The sequence below is a fragment of the Pithys albifrons genome, chromosome 6 (assembly GCF_047495875.1).
Source record: "Pithys albifrons albifrons isolate INPA30051 chromosome 6, PitAlb_v1, whole genome shotgun sequence".
NCBI lineage: Eukaryota > Metazoa > Chordata > Aves > Passeriformes > Thamnophilidae > Pithys > Pithys albifrons.
This window is the reverse complement of record NC_092463.1, coordinates 24,625,213-24,647,223: the sequence shown is the minus strand read 5'-3', so window position 1 is coordinate 24,647,223 and position 22,011 is coordinate 24,625,213. Positions and strand designations below refer to the sequence as shown.

Below are 22,011 nucleotides of genomic sequence, written 5' to 3'. Positions count from 1 at the left end.
GCAGACTCCAATACCTCTGTATTTTTTGTATTCTTAAGCATTTCTTCAAAACCCATTGAGACTAGAAGTCTGAAGGTGTTTATGAAAAATATTCCCACATTTTCTTCTGAGTCTGGGAGGGTGTATTTTTGGGTGTATCTTTAACATTTCCTTTTACAGCTGAGGCTTCCCTACTTGCCTTTAAGCTCATTAACATCTAAATTGTAATAACTGTAGCAGAACCTACATTGTTTATATGTTAATACCCATTCCAAACAGACCTGAGTGGTACTACAATTTTGGAATCAGGTAGGTGAGGTTAATACTAGGCATTAGTCATAGTTTCTCTGAGTAACAACAACTTTTCTCTATTAATTCAAGCTTGACCCTAGTAGCATTTGGATACTGTAAAAAGTGTAATGTTTCTGAATCTGTGTATTTCCTCAAATGTCTTGTAAATAACTTGGAGTTGGTAAAGATGGTTTTGAATTCCCTGAACCTCTTCTGGTCTCTCAGATACTCCTCAGCTCAGGGTATCGCTGCTGGAAGAGGATTGTGGCAGGCAGAGCGCATGAAACTAAGCAGCAGTTCAAGTTAAAATGCTGGAATAAAGCAAGCAATGAAGGATGAGCATAGGGATAAGGGTAGTTGTTAAGTAAAGTCCCTTTGAGTCATGCGAAGAAAAAAACAAAATGATGGAGACAGTTGTGAGGCTTTTCTTTTGCAGCCCACAAACTGCATATTGCTGCTTTTCCATAATTTGGTTTTAACTTAGGTTGACACTTTGACCTTGGAATACTGAGATTTCAATCATTTGCTTGTATTTGGCCATACTTGCTGGAATTTTTGGAAATCATGAAAGTCCTCTGTAATTTAAAGTGTTGTATCATACTAATGGCAGCAGGAATCTTGGTTCAATTCATGTGTAAATCAAACAATATTTTTCAGTCAAAAAACATGAATCTTCTTTTCACAGAGGCCTTCAATATTGATAATTCATTTTTTGTCAAGGTCTACAGTTATCTAATTGGAAAAATGTTTCAATAAGGAATCTTGGGATTAGAAAACATTTTAAAGATATAGTCTGCTTTTTGAAGTAAAGACAAATAAATACAGACTACTATACAGACAAATAAATACAGACTACTATATTATGAGCTTCTTTCATCTAGGTATCTCTTCCCGTGAAGTTTGTTGACAGAAGTTAAATTTAATAATTCGGTTCTTCATCACAGCTCAGGCTATTGGCTAATGTACTGACAGGGGCTTGTTTCTGCATTTGGGAGGTTTAAGAAGCCATACTGTTCTTGATTCAGAGCTGCAAGCCTCCCCATAAACAGGCCTTGATGTCTTCTGATTGGATTTGTGTTCCCTGGCTTGCATAACCATACAGCTTGTATCCCAGTGTTATTAGCCAAAGGGAATATAGGGTCTTACATAATCATTACGCGATTATTTTTCAGTAACTGTACTGTAAATATGTAATTCTCTCTACTCCTAATAACTCTTAATCCCTTTGTTTCTATTGGCTCCTGGGCTCACATTTGGCCATGGCCTCCATGCCCTGGCCACTGATAAAACTTGAAAAAATTGTTACTTTCAGGGTTCACCTGCTTTGCTCCCAGCCAGTAAATACCTGCTCCCCAGTGTAGGCAGGGGCACTGCATCCTGGTGCACTGTGTGGTGGGAGCACGGGCAGCACTTCCACCCATGTGCCTTCTGAAAGGGTTCATTCACCTTCAGAACCCCTTCATACTTGGCTGTGTGTATCTGTTCAGTGCAGACCTCTCTGCCGAGCCTTTTCCTGTGTTTTATGCCCCAGGGTTCAAGAGCAACCAGTTTTGATCTCATTTCTCCATGCTGATCGATAAAGATTCTTCTTTGAGATACTTTTGTGAGAAAACCTAAATTATCAAGAATTCTTGATCTTCTGCAGGTGTTGAAAACTAGAAGAGATTATTTTCCTTTTGATACAAGCAGGTAGAAAGAGGCCCTTTAGAGTGCTTATTGTAAAAACATGTCCCATTTCTATCCTGCTGTTCCTCTCTGACATCTGTGGGATTTGGTGGCCAGAGCTGTCCCAAGCACGAGCTGTTCCAGTGATAACTTATGCTAGTGAAGTACCTTCCAGGTATACTCGAAAATATCCTCAACTTTGATATGAAATCACCTCTCTTACTGCTTTTGGTATCAATAGTGTAACTATTTTTTTATTTCAGCCTTACAAAATACTTGAACATCATTGTTTTCTGTGTGTAATTAGCTGCATGAGTCAGCACCTGGTCTTGGGTCTTGACATTTTTGGTGTGTGAATTTTCTTATGTATTTGACCTTGGCTTTATTCCAGGATTAATATTTTAAACTGCTAGTTGTGTGTAGTTTTTTTGTCTTTGGTCTGAGACTAGGGGGCAGACACAAGGAGCACTGAGAGAAGTGAACTGTATAAACCACAATTAGAATTGCAGTGCACAGGTGTCTGTAGATCTTACACAATTGCCAAGCTATTTGTTTCTCAAATGAGAGGGGCTTTGGGAGTGTATTTTGGAGAATAAAGGAAGCAGAAGGCCTTCCATTTGCATGTTAGGCTTGTAGTTTCAGATGGTTGGGGGTTTTTGTGTGTTTGGTTTTTTTTTTCTCAAATCCTGCTTTAAATTCTTCCAGACTTGATACATTTGATATCTGTACAGAACCAGCATATTGAATGGTTGGAAGTGATCTACTCTATTTGGGGATGTAATTTGTAACTGCCTTCAGATAGGAATCAGCATTTAAGAATAAAAATTTCATGCATGATAGCTTTTATTTGAGCATCAAATTAGGTCTTGTGGCTTAAAAATCTGAATGCCTGCATTGAAAGTAAGATGACTTGTAATGGTATTAAAGGAGAATTACTTTAGCATCAAGGTTATGGGTGAGTTCTGCTGCAGGCACTTGAGGATGTTTTTGGGCAGGGAGGCATCTTAAATCTCCATGCTAGTCATACCCGGAGTATCATGGCAATGAAAAAATAGTGAAGTGAATGAACAGCAGCTCACAGTACAGGACACTTGATGTATCTGGAGTCCCAGTGTTCACTGTATTTTGCAATCGAATACACAGTAGTTTTGTATTTCTGTATGCTCCACTGTGTCATATCTGTATTCTTGGGATGTGAGTTTCCATTAAAAAATAAATAATAATCACAGCCCCCGCTCCCCCCACGTACACTCATTTTCTATAATATGGTAATGATATCACCGTAGCAGTAATTACGGGTCATCTTCATTTCTTTCATCTCTGCTGGTTGTGATGGCTTCATTCCTTTGACGGAGAAGATTTGGCTCTGGGTGCTGTGATTATTTTGTTAAGCATTATTCGAATAGACAGGAGTGAGAGAAATTAATCAATCCAAATGCAATTAGCATCATGTTTAACCCAGTGATGGACGTCTCAAGGTGAAACAGCCAGGGGAGTTTCAGACATTATTATTCAATCCAGTGGCTCTTATCTAAATTATAATCAAGAGAGGTTTTTATTGGCTTTGCAGAGAGATGTAACTCTTTCCCTGCTAGGGGGGTCAAGGATCGGGTCTTTGACCCCTAGAATTGGGAGGTACTGTAAGAGTTTCCTATATTACAGGTGTCACTCAGAACAAAATACTTGCACATCCTAATATCTGTGGCCTGCAACCTAAGTTTAGTAGTTCCCTGGGCATTGGCAGGGTTGTCTTTGCCCCTTGCTTTGAGTGTTTTTATTGACTGACTTTATCCATCTGTATGTGAGTGAATACTGTGTAGTTTCCACATTCAGAGCTCTGTGAGCATTAGTGTTTGCAAGTGAATGCAAACAGAATGGTACTGCCTTGCAGGGTAGGAAAATCTGGGTAGGAGGACAAGGTGAATTATTCTGCAAAGAAGGAATCTTAGGGTTTTTTTAGAGTGGATATAATTTTAGTGTTTCTGGAAAGCCACAATAACATTTTTGAGGCTATATTATTCTGCAGCAGATCTGTTGTCACTGTGCTGGATAATCCTCAACAATCTCTGAGATTTTTTATCAAGTGTAAGATAAAACACCACTACTGTGAGTGGAGAAAAACAAGGTGGAAAGAGGTCACGTGAGAATTTCATAATTCAGGAAAGCAATCAGTATTTGATTCCCATTCTCAAGGCTCTAGGTAACACTCACTAAACTGTTTGAGTGGTGTAAAACTTTATCAGTCTCAGCTATTTACCACTTCTCTGTTCTCACCACACACTGCAAGGGGAGTGGTCCATGTGCCTCACCTGCTCTGATTCACAGCCTGGTTTTTTGCAAACTTTCACCATCTCTGGCATTTCCAAGCAAGTCATGCCAGACTGTGAACTGCAGCCAAAATAAGGGCACATTCCACTGTCTCATTCACCAGTGGAAGGATGGTGATGCTTTGTACCAAGGGGATGTTCATATTTAAAAATGCTGCAGCAAGACTTGACAGAACTCATCTTTCAGAGCCTGAATTCAAGCACAGTTGCTGACTCCTTTTAGGATACATCTTAGCACTTGCATTAGTGCTGGTTTTGGCTGGGGTAGAGTTAATGTTCTTCACAGTGGCTAGTATGGGGCTGTGTTTGGATCTGTGCTGAACACAGGCTTGATAACGCAGAGATGTTTTGTTACTGCTGAGCTGGGCTTGCACAGAGCCAAGGCCTTGTCTGCTTTTCATACTGCCATGCTGGCGAGGAAGTTGGGGGTGTATTGTAGGTTAGGGGGAGACACAGCTGGAACAGGTGGCCCAAAGTGACCAAAGAGATATTCCATACCATATGACATCGTCCTCAGTATACGAAGTGGGGGAAAAGAAGGAGGAAGGGAGGGATTTTGGGGATGATGGTATTACTCTTCCCAAGTCACTGTTATGTGTGATGGGGCCCTGCTCTCCTGGGGATGGCTGAACACCTGTGTGCCCATGGAAGCAGTGAATCAATTCCTTGTTTTGCTCTGCTTGTGTGCGCTGCTTTTGCTTTCCCTATTAAACTGTCTTTATCTCAACACATGAGTTTTCCAACTTTTACCCTTCTGATTCTTCCCTGATTCTGCTGGTGAGGGAGGGAGTGAGCCTTGGCTGCTGGCTGGGGTTAAACCACAACAATCTGTACATCACTCCTTACTGAGGCTGTTTCCCCAGCTATAAGGTGGGAATTAAATCATTTTATGTCTGAAAGGTGCCATGATAGTGCCAGCTTGTTCTACCTGAAAGTTTGTAGTGATTCTGTTGTCTTACCTGAAGAATGTATTTCAGGAGTGCCAGGTGATTGCAGTGGTCTACAGTGTCAGTGTAATAGTTCCTGAAACATGGCTTGGAGTACCTGCATGTGCCAGTTACGCCTTTACTGACGGCAACTGACATTGCTTTTGCTAATCCCTGCTCTCCTGAGATGACAGTCCTCCTCTTTATGAAACTGGGCTTGGAGTAGCATTCATTGATAAGGCCCACAGTCTTCAAGTAGCAACTTCTCTGATGTGTACATTAGGAAGTACAACAGATATCAGAGTAATTAAAGCTCTTTCTGTGAAGAAAGGAGCAAGCTGGTGCCAGAAGGCATCCAGGTGGTGCTAGGATTTTGGACGTCTGGTTTGAGATAGAAAGTGGTCCATACAGATCTCTCTCTGGTAGAAGTTCAGATTATGTTGTCTGGATAATAATATTCTCTTGGTCTTGTCTGTCTTAAGGATCTTTTTTCTTTGAGGGCTGTTCAGTAATAATGTTATTCTTAAATATTTTTACTGATTTTAATTACCTTGTTGCCTTCAACCCTCCACCCTGACTTATTTTTTATTTTTCTTCTAAATGCAATATTAGTTGAGTTGTACTAAAAGATGTATCTTTGAGAGTGGCTTTCACAAGCTCAGTCGAGCAAAACTCCTGTGGCCACTCACAGGAAGATTCCTCTAGGCCTTTTTTATCCCTGCCAATTAAGAAAAAGAATGCTTGTGTCTTCTTATGCTAACATTGTATCTCAATACATAAGAAATAATTTTTGATGCAAGACTCTTTTGATAGAAGGTTAAAAACCAGAGAAGTGTTCTGCTGTCTCTGCAATTCACATTCTTTGTCCTGAAATGGTAATTTCCTTTGATAGTTCTTCAGAAATAAACCCTTTTAGTTAATTTTGTTTTCTGTGTTGTCCTAAGACACAGCAGTAGTTTGTGCATGATTCATACTGTAAAGGATCCTTCCATGTTGAAAAACAAGTTTTTTAGTTAGCATAAATACAACTGAATGGGAGAAATAACTGATAAGCTAACAAAGTATGATAATGTTTAAACCAACCTTTTTGTCCTCAAGAATGTAGCATTCAAAATGTGGTATTACAAGACATTTCAGAGCTAAGAACATTGATTGTATTTCCAGGGGTTTTTTAGTAGCAAGACCATTAGATTTCAACAAGGCAGCATTTTGAGGTCAGGGGAGGATCACAGTCAAATTTGTCCCATACATTGTACATTTGGGAGAGAGGCAGAAAAGTGCTTGTTTAGCAAGTGACTTCATTTTAAAGTATCTGTAATTTGAAGATGCTCACAGGCTTTGTTTGGAGATTTTTAGATAAGCCCAGAAGTGGTAAGCAGTGAAGGTATAATGTTCATGATGAATGTGTGATAAACACAGTTTGTCACATACACCTTTTACATAGACTTTATCACCAAGTGTGTTGTGCTTCTGCATTTAAGCGTATATTATGTTTTAAAAGTCTGTACGTATGTTTAGGGATTCTCCTGGATGAAAGTTGCTTATGTAAGTGTAAATCACTGTGTTCCTTGCTGATTTTAAAGCAGTAAATCCTTCCATTATTTCCTGGCTATCCAGACCTTATGACACAGTTTGTCCTGTGCTGTCATATGTGTGAGAAGGCTTTTTATGGGGAGCAATCAGGCTGGACCCCAATCTCCAGTGCAGTTTTTTTCTAATTAAATTGTCACTGGAAGGAATATCCGGAACAGCAGTTTTCATTTTCAATCAAGGAAAAAACATTATGAGTCTTTGTCATTTGATTAAAAGTTACTTAACCTTTAAATTGCTACAGATGTAAAGATAGCTCTGAGTTTCCAATGTAATCGCCTCCAAGTTAAAATCAGGAAAATCTTTGTGTAATGAAACCCATATGTCATAGTGAAAGGATGCAAAGCACTGGCAGAGTAGGCTGCTCTAGCAGGAGATTCTGCACCCAATCTTGTTAACCAGGACTGCTTTTGGTAATCCCTCATCTCCTCACTTGTAGGAAATCAATCTGTACTACTGAATCTTTTCAACAAGCAACTACAAAATTTACTGCAGAGAGGCAGCTTGGGGACAATTGTAGTAAAAAAGGAGCCCAAGGCAACAAGGCTAAATGTGGGATTGAGGGATTGGAGTTCTAAAGAGGAGATTATATTAAACCTTATTCTGCTCCCTTATCAAATAGAAATATCTCCTTCTCCTTTCAGCCCCAGCCTTTCCTACCCAGTACCTGTTCTTGAGATCTGCTTGGCAGATCTTGCCAGGCAGCAAACTTAATTCCTAGAGTACAGCATTCTCTATTAATTATAGTAGCTGATACCATTTTTCAGTACATTTCTCTGAAAGAATCTATTCAAACACTACTTCCATTGTAACCAGTGCTGATAATATCTTAAAGTGGCTTTTCTGTGGAGTTCAGTGTCTTCCTTTTCCCTAGTAGGTGAGATTAATTTGTATCCAAGCTATTGCGATCCCATTTATTGTTGATTTTTTCTATTGTAGTAGATACACTGCATAGGCAAGGTTGTAAATCATGACCTGTCATGCAGATTCATGTTTCTGTCCCATGCTGCGCAGCCTCCGTAGTGTGTGTCTGCTGGTACAATGAAACCTGTGCTCAAGTCCTCTCTTCCCTTGAAGTCTGTGGTTTAAACAATCATTGTAAAGAAAAAATCCCTGAGGTTTTCACTACAGTTTTGTCCAACCTTTTAATTAAAAAATCCACCTCTATCTACCATTCAACTGGTTTCTGCTGCTCCCTTGGGTAGTTTCTTAAAGCTGATTTTACCATCTCTCTTAGTCTGCAATCATATTTAGAATGTGGATGATGGTTTCTTCATTCACAAGCTCTTCCCTCACTCCAGCAAGCTCCATAAGACAATACTGGAAATGATGTTTTTTATTCCCATTATTAAGAGTTCATGTATCAGAAGCAATACAGAGCAGAAAAGTTTATTATTAGAGGCTTTTACTGTACAAAATCCAAGCTCAAATCATACTCCAGTGCAGACTAAAGAGAGGCAAAGGGAAAGGAATAGCCAAGACGTTTCAATGTAGTACCATGTAATAAAAACTTGGTCTCTGTTTACCATTGAACTCTTGGGCAGATAGGGGAGGCATCTGAAGCAGGGAAAAGAAGATTGTTCATGTTTGTGGAAACTTGCCCTTAGTTTGGCTGTGATTTTTTTGTCATACGAGGATGTTATTTCCTGGCCATTTTCATACATATACACAGATGTAAGGTCCTTTTTTGTTTTCAGTTTGGCATCATACCCTTAAAAATGGAGCCCTGGTGCAAGCCTGAGTCTGTGAGAAGACGAGGAATACAGAATAGCAGAAGGCTGTCTCCTGCTCCTAATGGGATTTTGTAGCAGCATGTGCGAGTTTGTTTCAGAAGTCAGAAATGAACAGATGTTGGTATAAATTACCTCTGTGTCTGATGTCTTGCAAATTAAAAGCGCGGTTGGCATCACTAAACAATTTCACCAGGTTGGGGGGGGAAGCGGGTGGTGATTATTGTAGCAGGTCGGTAAGAATCTTTAAGCTGCAGCAGAACAGGATAGCAAGGATAAAGGAATGAAGAATAAAATGAGAGGTCTGTGAATTAATCAGAAATGTTAACATCTCCGATGACAAGTGAACAGGCGGCACGTGCTCTGGAGCAACCTCCAACCCACAGTAATTTCACTCAGCACACAGAAGGAGTCTATGCTCTCTGCCTGATTTATAGGGTGCAGCCCTCTTTGGGGGAACAGAATTGTCATGCATTCGTATATCTCCTATATGGGACTTGCACTCTGGAAAACTTTCCACTCTTATCAACTACAGTTCAGCTTTGTGCTTGCTCTGCTAAGAGTGTTTTAACACCATACACTGTTGATGGTGCAAGGCAGGGAGGTGTCAAAGAACGGGTAATGAGAATTTGTTCCAAGCTGAAATTTTTTAAATCTTGCAGTTTTACTTAGGCATGTTCTTTGTGCATAACAACTTGGTTCCTGACAAAATAACAATCCACTCTGCTCTTCTGTGGCACCTTCTATCCCTGTGTCACTTCAGCAGCACTTTAAACATACAAGTTATCTTGCAGATGGGGAGGCAGAGGTACAAATGGGGACTTTGTGGTAGTTCACGCTGTGAATCAGAAGCAGAGTTGGAAATGGGTCCCAGGTGATATAACTCACAGCTGAAGGCAAATAAATAGTGCAGTGATCTGCTTAAATCTGCAGCCAGTCTGAAGCATGTTCCACTCAGGACAGTGGACTTTTGCAGCCTGTGAGTATCAGGAGGTAACAGACAGATTACATACTTATACATACATACCATTAATTGTTTTACAGGAGTTTTGTTGGTGACAATACCTTGTGATAACATTTTTAGCAGACAAATTAGAATGTCATAATTTAAAGAAAAGGCTTTAAAATACAAATTCTAACTTCTATGTAAAGAATGACAAAATGTTTTTATGTGAGGGTGCACATGGAATATTTTAAGCTGGACATTTTCATTGTATTTTATTTCTGTTCTGACAGATAATAAAAAATGGCAAAAAACCCCCAACATCAGCAACAAACCCACCACCGGTTTTTATGCTAATTGTAATTTCTGTTGTTCCTCTCAGTAGAGAGGTCAGGAATTGAATGGATAAAACAGAAAATTAATTCCCATCTCTTTCTAGGCCATCTTTAGGCTTAGTTTGAGAAACATGCATGCTTTCATCATTTCTGTGAATAAAAGCCTGCATGTTTTGATGCCTGTCAGTCCAGCACAAAGCTTACGCCTTTATTGAAAAGAAATGGAGAGGCATCAGTGGGAAGATTGTCTTTCTCCAGGACTCAGTTGCTAATGATGTCTTCGGTGCATTGTATTGTTATTGCAAGGCAAGGATAATATGAGGACTGCTCTGCTCTTACAGGTTCTCAAGTCAGAAATGTGTAATGCAGGAAAGTGGCTGTGTAAACCCTGCTGTAGTTACAGCTACCAAAGATTGATGGTACCAAGAGTGAGAGAGAGACATATAAACCTTGCCTTGCTGTATTAAACATTGAAGGACTGACAATGCAGAAAGAGAGAGAAGACCAAAGCTCTATAAACTTTACTTTATTACACTATCCATAGATGAACTGCATTGAAGGAATATAAACCCCATTATATTACAGCATCCAGGGACTGACAGTACTGAGAGAGAGAAAATGCTGTCTAATTTCTGTTGAAGATCATAGCATCCAGGGACCAATAATCCTGAAATGGAGAAAGAGAGAGTTCCATAATCTCTGACAGATTATGGCATCCAGGAACAATTGCGTGGAGATAGAGTGATGGAGATGTGGATTTGACCATTCAGAGATGGATAGTACAGAGAAAAGGAGGTGCTGCAGGAGCGTAATGCAGTAGGAATAGAAAGCATAGATTGTATGTAATGAGACAGCCTGTGGGAATTATTGCTGAGTTTAGAAGATTCCAGGCCCTGCCTGCATTTCTAGAATGTCAGGAATTCATGCTGGAATGCAGTTTTATTTGTTTTCCTCTTAGATAAATAAAATCATCCTTACTGACTTTTGGTACAAGCACAAATCTAATTTCTTATCCTGTGGTTAAAATACGTAAATTATACAAGTGTTTGGGTTTCTTTGCTTTTAAAAAAATATTGATTTCTTTTTCCTCCCTTGTGATTTCAGCTAGAGAAATGACTCGAGGGAAGTTCCTGAACATCTTAGAGAAACCCAAAAAGTAGCTGCTACCTCTAGCGTTTGGACGAAAATACACCAACTAGCTCCTCTTATGTACTGCAGATACGGATGAAGCCCAGAACTTTTAAGAAGAAAAAAGCTCTTGCTCCAGACCTTCAGAAGCAAACATCTGTTTTCGCTTCCATAGCTCATCTCTTTATGGGGGAAAATGTACAGCATACACAGGTCACAAAGACTGCAGGTGGTTGCATTGGAATTTGGACTTCATCTGACCACAGGATGTGCAACCTGACGTGCTGTGACCCAGTTACCTGTTTTAATCAGCTGTTCCAAGTGAACAGTCAGTGTCTTTGTGCATTGCTCTCAGGGGCAGCCCGTTTGAAGTACACAGCAGATCTGACTGTGGCTGGTATGCATCATGAGGCATTGACCCTTTTGTGTGTCTTTTGTCTCAGATGCATTGATTTCCTATGTGCAACTTCTGTCCTAAAGGATTTGAGCACAGTTTGGGGCGTGGATTGACCAATACTGGTTCAGCAGGAGCATATGCTTTTAGTGTAGAAGCCAAGTGTGGCCTCTGTATTATATTCCAGTTACTCACTGCCTTCAGAGAAGCATGTCTGGTACTCCAGGGCAGACCTTTGGTATGCCAGGAGCTTCATTTCCCTGCTAAACAGTTCTCCAGTGAAATCGAGACTGACAGACCACGGTGAGTAAAAGGTGAAGGCTGTGTCATAAAGGAAAACATCCTCACAGAAGCTTTGTCCAGTACACAAAGAAACAGCTTTGTCAGTCTGCTGAAATACTCTGCTTCTTACAGAGGTAGAAATTAGAAAGAATTATAAAATTCAAAGGTTATAATATTTTCAGTTAGCACTCCAAGAAGTGGCAACAGGTTTTTTCTACCTGTACAGAATCTTAGCTTTTCTGAAAATAACATGTTGTGGTATTTTTAATGACTTACAGGCCAACATCTCAAAATTTTCTTCTACAAAACCAGAATTTTTAGGACAGAAATTTCTGTGATCTGATTCCTTTCAGCACACTGTTCTGGGTTCTATTCATCTTACAATTTAATGCCTTTTCCATCTGTTCATGCACTTTTGCATGTTCACCCCTTAGAAGAGGTAATGACCATATTCAGACTTTTTTTATTTAAGAGAATAATTTCTTTTGTTTCATCTTTTCTCCTTTTCCTAGAAAACAACATTTTAAGCATTAGTAAATATGTTCTTTTTAGGGTACAACATAACATGGAAATGTTGGATGAAAAGCAGGGGTTTTTCTCTGTGTAGAAATGTTATTTTTACGATGTAGGCTTTTCAAAACTTGTCATTTCTCAGGCTGTAGTCACATATGAGAAAAGAAATTACTTGTAAATAGTACAGGGAATAAGCTGTCCTTAGACCACTGTGTTTTTCTGGCTTTGCAGAGGGGAGACTGTTTTCAGGTGCATGTGCAATAGAGAGGGGGAGATTTTTTAAATAAAATAGAGTTCTCTGAATTTTTACTCAGTTGCTGGTGACCCTTTAGTTTGCAGTCTGTGGTCTTGGTTATTGCCAGTCAGAACTGGGCATGTTTTGGACAGCTCCTGTTAACTAAGTTTAAGTAGTTAGATCCCACATGCTGCAAAGACTCTTGACAAGTACTGAATATTTAGAAATGTCAGGAGTCTGATTTCAAAGTGAACAAAGTTATTTCTCTGCTTCACAGTTTATGCAGGGCTGATCTTAACAGGAACTTCCTCTCTTGAGACTGAGAGTTAAGGCAAATGAATGAGAAGCTGGAAGTGGTAGTTCCAAAACAAAGAAAAAACCCTGATGATACAAACTCATGTTGATGTAGCTTTAAACATTGAATTATACATTTTGAATGCAAATTTAAGTTTGTATACTGTATGTATATATATATATAATGTACGTACACATATATGACATAATGGAGTTCTTCATCTGTATCATCAGTATGACTTTGTGCATTTTATAGAGGTTTGTTGGTCCAACACATGACTTGAGATCTGAAAGGAGACTATATGAAACCCTGTCATGGAATTATATGTGTATTTTCCAGTATATGCTGTAAGGAATTTCAAACTTTAGGCAATTTTTAGTAACATACATGTGTTTTTAAAAATAAAAAAACAAAGAAAAATCTCCTTTTAGAATATTCAGTACTTACTTCCATAGGGCTGTTATCAACATATGCTCTAGAATAGTGAAATTTTCTGGTTTGTACTTGTCATCTGTAGAGATGAGTCAGTGATGTATTTTTTAATTGGCAATATTTATATGTATTTTTGTGTGTTAGCCAGAGAATTTTTTTCTGTCTGGCATTGCTCTGTGGTTTGATAATAAGCAAATGCAAAGCTCAGTGGTTTGTCTGGGTTATCAGAATAGCCCTCTGAGATGCAGAAGCTTTTGCCTGGTCACCTAGGCAGTACTCTCTTCCTTGGGCTCATCTGTGCTCATCTGTGTGCCACCACCTCAGTGTTTGGCCTGTGGATGTTCTATTCCCATCAATAAATATTTGTCAATATCCAAATGGTACTAAGGGTTTTCATACCCTTTTAAACTCTGTGTTTTCCTTCAAGATATCCTTCCTGACACCCATGCAGTTATCTATCTATACAAGAAAATCTGAGTGACTTTTTGTTACTGATAACCTTCTGTATTTTGAAACAAAAATTAAGTTTTGATAAATTATGGGACTGAAGAGTATAAGAAAATCAAGATTTGGTCATATTAATTAAGCTAATGCACTGCTTTATAAAGTCTTTTCATGTATTGGTATGTTAAATGCTACTGTGAGATTCTTGGAAGTATATATTTGGTATATATAACTCAATATATATTTGGTTCCTTTTAAGTGCCAGTGTTACATATATTCAGTTACAAAGGCTATTCACTTTAGTCTTTGCTGTCTAATCCAACTGAGAAGAAATTCTTGTTATGTTAATCATTATTAAAATAAAAGTCTATGTGCACAGGCAAGTGGAAAACATAATACTCCATTTAAGTCAGTGTTTTGCCACTGTGAAATTAACAATTTTGTAACAGTCCTATAACCCACAGTTCTTGATTTGGCTTCGTATTTCCTTCAAGAAGTCACCTAGAAATGACAGAGTAGTGAAAACTGACTAATCCAGCTTGGAGGTAATGTTTGAATCTTATTCTGGTTTGTTTTACTGATTTTTATGTTACGTAAAAGTGTAAGGTGCTATTACAAGTCAAATCACAAGCCCGTCTTATCTATAATCTTCTCTTTGCTTATAAACAGTTATAGAAGGATAGGGAAGGATATAAACAAAGGGCTTACACAGTGATTTTGCTTTAGGGTAACTTATACAGCATCCAGCATCTGTTTTAGTTGAATCTGGTCCACAGTAGACCGTTCCCTCCACAAATTTTTCTTAGTCCTGATTTGTCTATTCTTCTGCCCTCAAAAGTGCCCCTGGACACTGAGTTCCATAATTAAGTTATCCTAAGAAAAGATAATTTTTTTTTTAAAAAAAGGGGGGGAAAGTAACTGCTTGTTTTAAACCTGTTTACCTGACAATTCCATGTCAAACCCTTAATTTCTTTTATTGTTAGAAACAGTTTGTTTGGATTTTTTTCTTCTTGTCTATCTGTGCACTGCTTGTGATTTTTCAGGTTCTGTGGTTATGTTCAACTTCCTTATGTCCACACTGTCTTCTATTATAGCCTGAGCTGGCATAATCAAAATTGCAGAGTATTCAGAGTGCAAGCATACTGTAAAAGCATGTGAGTCCTAATTACAGTTTGTATTTTGTTACTCTAGTGTTTTCTCCCACATCATCAAGGGCTCAATCCTGTTTTGAGTATCTCTAAGAACAGGATCATCAGTTAGATTTGCAGTCTGTGTATGCAGATAATCCTGTCCACTTCTTCACCCACAGTAACTTGTACTGGGAAAACAACACTTTTTCCAAATCATGATGACAGTGATGCCAACCACTCCATGCTGGTGAATTGACACCTGGCCAAGTCCATCATCAGCCTATGCAGTATGTAAAAAAGGTAACTTAACATCTTTGTTACATGATCTGAAGTCCTGGACTCCTGGCTTCCCACAAGTTCAGTAACATTTCATAAACATTTCTGTAATACTTCTAAACTAATACAATTTTTTTGATACACACGATCAAAAGAAAAAGACAACTTGCAAATTACTATTGCAGAAAATCCACATTGATACCTGTACTCTCCTAGAGGTGGCAGTCATCCAAAACACCAGATATACGATCTTGCCAGAAGCCTTTCAAGCATCCTAAGCTTTACTCTGATGTTCTCCTAAGGAAGCACCTCAAGCAACAAGGTATTTATAATAGGAAGATGTGTCACATCTTTGAACTATCTGAACATGGCATGCAAACTTAATATGGCATGAAAAATCAGACTTTAGTAGAAGGTGATAATTCATTGAAAGACAATTCTCTAGGAGGTCATCTCTGTATATTCAGCCCAGCAAAATTATAGTTGGACAGAAACTTTCTGTGGACCAACAAACTCTGAGCTGAATGAAATGACTAGAAGAACAAGTGCAAACGTTTAAACACATTTCTGTAATCACTGTAGCAAAAACTTCCCACCACAGAAATACCAAACCCCATAGTTTCTACGTGCACATCCAAGTATATACATCAGCCAGGGTGCCAGATATGTTCAAGAGATATTGTATGTGTGATGCTAAATATGCATTGCCCTAAGAGATGAACCTGAATCTTTTCAGAAAGCAAGAAAAGAGGAAAAAAAAATCTAAAAAGAGAAAAAGAAAACCAAGGAAAAGGAAGTAAAAAAGACTGGATCCTTTTGGGGTTTTTGTAATGCTGTGATTCTTGGAATCAAAGCTATTCCAGAGACATGTTATCTCTGCATGCCAATCTGTACATCACTGCTTAGAATTTCTTTCAGAAGAATGTGAAATGCAAAATTCTGAAGTCAGTCATTGTGACCAATCATAAAATCCACGTAAAGACAGTTAAAAGGTTAAGTGGCCAGAGAAGTATGGTTGATCCACTTTCTGTACAGTATAATCCACATTCTTTACAGCGTTACATGCAACAATGCCAGTTTTATTTCGGTTGTGCTAGATTTTCAGCATGGCAGGATCTCTTCAAATTTTGACTTCATCATCCACTGAAACTGCCGATTTTTAGACTTGACCTTTTCTGCCATGTCCCTTTGAGGAGGATGACTGACTCCAGGCAGCTGATGAGTGTACAGAATAGTCGTTTTCTTGTTGGGTTTGTGTGGCTGACCTCTGGCCTGCCTGCTGATTCCTATAATACAGATCAGTGACCAGTGAAGCCAGAACACTCCCTGCCTGCCTCTGTTATAGACACCTCAGTAAGGAACAGAAAAGAGGAAGAGGGCTGAGCTTGAAAGCCCTTACTTAATTGCTAGTAGAAAAAATGGGTAATAAGAATGACCTTGCACCTTATTTATTGACCAGATCTCTGGGAGGACAAAGTACTTGACTTGGTTCTGTATCACTTGAAAGGCTGGCTCTGTGGCCCATAGCTGATGAGCAGGCGTAATAATATAGGGTAATTAAATTTTGTGCTTGCAGGCACTTAGATGCCACAGAGGATTTCCCTCCCAAAAATACCAGGCACACCTAATCACTTTTCTCATAGCCACAGAATTTTAAAGTATCTGGAAGCATCAGAAATCTGCCATTTGCCACCATCCACTTAACAGCAATAGCCCAAAATGAAGCAGGAAGAGAGCTCATCAGCTACATGAGAATGAGGAATGAGACCAGCAGAGCAATACAACTGGACACATGTTCAGGCTGCCTCATTCTGTGGGCTTCAGTTTGTTTTCCTCTCTCTGTATTAAAATAACTTGTTAGCTATGGCTAGCTTTAATATATATATATATGTATATATATGTATGCATTATCCCAAGAAAGCACTGGCATCTGTCTTTCTCCTGTACTCTGCATGGATCAACTTGTCACGCTGTCTTAGGTTTCTCCCCGTTTAGCACACTGAAGCCAAATAGCACGTGTAAAACCAGGGAACAAATTACTTCTCTAGAGGCCCCTTGTTGGAGGAATCAGGGTGAGCCCTGATTTGCAAGAGGGATCAGTTTGTAATCAGATGCACAGGAGGCAAAGGGATCTGTGCTCCATGAGTATCCTTAACAGGATCAGCTGGGATATTTTGCTCAATATGAGGTTGTGATCAAATATTCGGGAAAATGTTTTGCTGAAAAATATTTGGTTGATGGTTTCTCAAGAAAGTGTCAGGTTGAAAGTTGGAGGGAGTGTGTGTCTTTCTTTGCCTTGTTTTTGATAAGGGAGCTTGAGCTGGAATTCTCCTACCCCCCTCACAACTCATGTTTTTAATCCTTTTGTGGGCATCTTTAGAAACCTGTCCTGTGAGACCCAGAGCATGTTCCCTTCCACGAGAACTTATAGGAGGGTCTTGTTTGCACATGTGCTCCTTCCCAACCTGAATTCTGAGGCGTGGCCTCGCTGGAGAAGAGTGCATTCCAGGTCCTGCTTTTCTCTAAGGGTAGTCCTCAGCGAGTCTTAGCAGAGACTTAAGGTAAATCTGTGCAGTCAGACGTTTTGTTTTGGTGGTGCATTTCTGCATAGCAGGGTGAGTGCCTGTGTACCGCTGGCGACAACAGAGCACGCAGGCCAGAGAGCTGAACATGGGTTTCTGCCACGCAGGTGGACAGTGGAGATGGAGTAAGGATGGAGAAGTCCCATGTGCCCAGCACCATGTGGCTGCTGCCCGGCCGCTGGCCCCGTGCCACGTAGCTGGGCCCCAGTGCCTGGACTGCTTTCCTGGCCGTGTCTCCCCGTCCCCTTCTCCTGCCGGTGCCCGAGCGGCGGCTCCCTGTCCGTCTGAGCGCGGGGAGCGCGGGCTGCCGCTCGTTAGGAGAATTCCCCCAAGTCAGACCTATGGTACGAGCCGTGTGAAGCGGAAGACAATTAGGGGCTTATTAGTGTCCTGGGGAGACGTGTAACTTGTGTTGCTGGGACTTACCAAAACAGCGAGAGTCTTACCGGCAAGCTCCAGCCGAGAAAAGACTGAGGGATTGTCTCACCTAATTACAGGGAATGGGCCTCTTTGTGTTTGTGATTCGGTACGGTTGTCCGATCGCTTTTCTCTGGCTGCTGGCTCAGGCCGAACTGGAAGTGTGCTAATTAGAAGAGAAATGGACGTAGTGATCCTGTCAGCTCTCATTACCGGCGTGGACAAAGCCGAATATTATTCTGGGGCAGTGTTTTGTGAGTGTCCCCCTTCCAGCTCTCATTAAGGGCAAGGTTGGTGGACAGGGAGGGGACTTGACCACATGGGTTGGCTAATGGAGCACAGTTACCGTTACTGTGCTAATTAACAGGCTCAGGAGGCAAATGTTTCTCCAACCAGTGGTCTCGGCAGCTGCACCTGGTGCTTCCAAAACCCAGCTATCTCACTGGGCAAGCCAGGCAAACGTGTGTACAAGCAGAGACGGGGTTATGTATGACACATCCATGCCATCCAAAAGTACAGAGTAACCATTAAAATAGTCAATAGAGAGAGCGAGAGGGCACAGTGCTGCAGTAGCAGCAGGTCCAGCTCCCGCAGCCCCTCCTCCCCAAATTACCCTTCATACAGAGGGCAATGTGTCAGCTTCTGCCCCTGGAAAGTGGGTAACAGGGAGAGGCTTGAGGAATTGCCAAGGCCTCCAGGTGCCATCAAGAAATACATCGTGTGAATGGTTGTGATCATCACAGGTCCCATTGTGGCCAGGAAGGAGAATGCTGGAAAGATGAGACGTGACATGGAGGTGAATCAGACTATCCCTTTTTATGCTGATGATGGGACAGACACTTAAGGTCTGAGGTGGCAAGATGTATGTACGTATCAGGATGTTTCTTTTGCTCCAAAAGGCAGTTAGGCATCATTGAAATAATTCACATAGTAACGGTGGGTGAAGATGATGACCAAAGGAGCCATAGGAAATGCTAAAAAACCCACTTACATACCACTAGCCTAAAACTACTACAGTGAGAGTAGAGGGAGTGACAGCAGAAAATGACCTACTACAGAGGGAGTAGAGAGAGACCGAAGACAAAACAGGAGCCAGAGCAGCTCTGTAGAGTCACAACAGCTGAGAAGAACCCAGCAGAAGGCAAGAACAGTGTGTGCTGAGGAGACTCAGTGGAAGTGAGTAGTTTTATTAACTTGTCACACAGACTTTCATTTTAATTGCATACATGTTTTACAAACAGTAACTTGCACGAGTTATTGCTAGTTGATGTTTCCAAAGTTATGGAATAACATACTAGTTACCAAGTCTGATTTGGATGTTACGGTCATTCTAAAGGTCCTTAATTAAAGTCTATGGCTTAAATGCAGTAAAACATATAGCTGTGTCTTAAAACTTTCAATTTGCTTTATCTGTTTTAACAGTGTACTCGTTGCATGCACTCATGCATGCTTGAGAACTGTTTTCAAACATATTTGGTCAAGGGTTAAAGTTCCAAGAGATTCCCTCTTCTGTTTTTTTGGATTATTTGTCCCCAGTGGTGAAGCTGTTCCAGCAACAGGGTTAGCTGTGTCTTCCCAAGGCTCCAGCAACACTCTCCTGTCATCATGGATGGAGCTTGAACTTTGCTTTCTGCTTGTGCCTCCTTATTTTTCTGTCTCTGATAGCTGTCAACCTAGCAAGGACCCTTTCACTGTGGTAGGACATAGACTGTCCTTACCCTGCAGTCCTGCAGGGCTTTAAAAGCCTTTCCCTTTCATCTGGAATTCATTTCCTACTGGCTTCTGTGATGGCTTGAATCTTAGGAGTCGTGATGTGGAGACTGATCTTCAAAGAGGGCTTGAGAAGTATCTTCCCTGCAAAGAGGTTTATTCTAAAAGGAGGAGATACGTAATCCTCTTACTAAAACCCAGAGAGGAAAGGAAGAAAGGTTTATTGCTCATGCCTTACCCCTGTGAGCTTACCCCAGTGAGCTGGCAGCTTCTATGCTGCCTCACAAATGTAAAGAGGCAGAGAGAAACACCTGAACACAAGTATTCCACCTGACCTGAAGCTCTCCAGTGGATGCTTAGTGAAACCCCTGACTCTGCTTCTTTCAAGTGTCCCAGCAGAACAGGTCTGTAACCCTAGTTTCTGAAAAGGAAAAACTACTGCCTGTTACACGGCATGGCCTGTCTTCCAGATGCTTCAGTCTTGGTCTAAGGAGGAATCCCAAATCAGTGACAGAAACTTGAAGACCATCACACCCATCTTAATTTTCATGCTCTGGAAGTTCAGGAGTTGAGTGACCTCCCTGAGTAACAGTTGGTGACACCTCCCATGTCAAGCCTCCCTCAGGAGACTGGACATCACTAGCAGACACAAGAGAAAAGTCTTCAAGAAAACACATTACTGGTTTTGCCAATTTATCTCCACTTCTTTGTCCAAGGAGGTATTTGGGTCCTTGCTTGTTACACTTCTGTTTTACTGGCCTGTCATCTTGCTGTATTGATAATATGCCAAATGCAGATAAGGATCAACTGAGTATAAAAAAGTGTTGGTTTTGTGTCCTTGTGAGGAGGACATTCTGATGAAGAATATCCTTCTTGCAGATTAGCAGCACTCCAGAACATTGTGAAGACGAGTGAAAAATATGCAGATAGAGGGAAAGGTCGCAATGGCTTCATGTGGCCTTCACTGAGACCTCCTGGCATTCATGTAATGCTTACTAATTGTACAGTACCTGGCCTGTGGGCTGGAGTGGTGTTTGGAGGACATCTCTTCAGCAGTTTGAGTTATCAAATGCACTACAGTAGTTACTTAAGTCGTGATGACCTCAACAAGTGTCAAAACTTTATTGTGCTGTCAATCACAGATACTCATAATTAGGTGAAGGTCTCTGCCCTCAAGAGATTATAAGCAGAAGAAACAGTAAAAGAATGGGAGGAGAAAAGGAGACATCAAGATCTAAAGAGCCTTGTTAGAGGTTATCCACCACAGTTCAAACCTTCAAACTCTCTAACTTTTTAGCCACAGTCCAGGGGCCCTTCCAATGCTTTGCCATCTGCCTTGTTTCATTAAATAAATGTGGTTTTTAAAGCAAATAAATAAATAAAATGCAAATGCCTAAGCAACCAAAAGGCATTAGAAATTTAAATAATAATAAATTACAATGCAATACCAGACATTTTAATCTTTTTTTAAAGACCTGTAAGAACTACTCTGTGAATTTAATTTTTTAAGTCACTTATGCAGTGCTAAAGATTGAAAATTAAAAAACACTAAAAATGAAGGGTTTTCATAGTGCTATTAACTGCTACAGTGTGCACAGTGTACACATGCATTTAGGAGAGAGGTATGAGCATTACAGAGATCCTAATAATAATTGTAACATCTTCACTGATGTATAACATTTATTCTGACCTTACTGAGCCTGTTACACTCATGCAGAGAAGTTGTAAGTGCTGCTTTCCAGATTTCATGTAATTCCAAAGTTGCTCAGTCCAAATGTTTGCCAACAGACCAGGGTAGGAAAAATGTAATTTTCCTGGTTGTACCATGTTGAAAACCTTGCTCTTGCTCTGATGCTCTGTGAGTCTGATCCTGCCTTAACAAAGATCATTATTAAAATGATCCTAGGGAGCTTAAAACTATTTGCTCCAGCAAAAGAGAGATCATTTCTCTCTTTCACTTGAATAGTTTGAAAAGGGAGGAACTTGCTACAATAAATATTAGTGTACCCCATTTGTGTAATGCATCTGGGTAAGGTTTACAGACTTTCTCTAGCAAGTATCAAAATACTATTAGCAACTTTTTTGGTGGCAGAGGACTGTGGAAATGGAGTAATATGGAATACTGAAAGAAAAATACAGGTGAGACAAATTGAAAAACAGGGTCTTAGAGAATAGGAGACCAAGAGAGGTAAAAAAGAAGAGTTTGGAAGACAGCAAAGCACAGGCTGGAGGTTGAAGCAAATGCAACAGAGACAGACAGTTGCAAATGCAATTTAAGAAGAAAAATAGTGAAAAAACACGGGGGGAGAAAATAGGAATAGGTGGTGGGTTTTGTCAAGAATGAGGTCAGAGAAAAGCAGAAAGTTTCATGAGCAGTGGAACCAGAA

At 40.2% G+C, this 22,011-nt stretch overlaps 1 protein-coding gene across 3 annotated transcripts in view; it reads left to right on the top strand.

The window, feature by feature from the left end:
- The window catches only part of LIN52 (lin-52 DREAM MuvB core complex component), a 40,140-nt gene extending 26,248 nt beyond the window's left edge, over positions 1-13,892 (top strand). For all 3 annotated transcript variants that reach the window (XM_071557862.1, XM_071557863.1, XM_071557865.1), the window contains one exon: positions 10,891-13,892. In XM_071557862.1, the coding sequence (XP_071413963.1) occupies positions 10,891-10,946 (56 nt within the window). In that variant the 3' untranslated portion in view covers positions 10,947-13,892. The remainder of the gene's footprint in view (positions 1-10,890) is intronic.
- Positions 13,893-22,011: the final 8,119 nt, after the last annotated feature.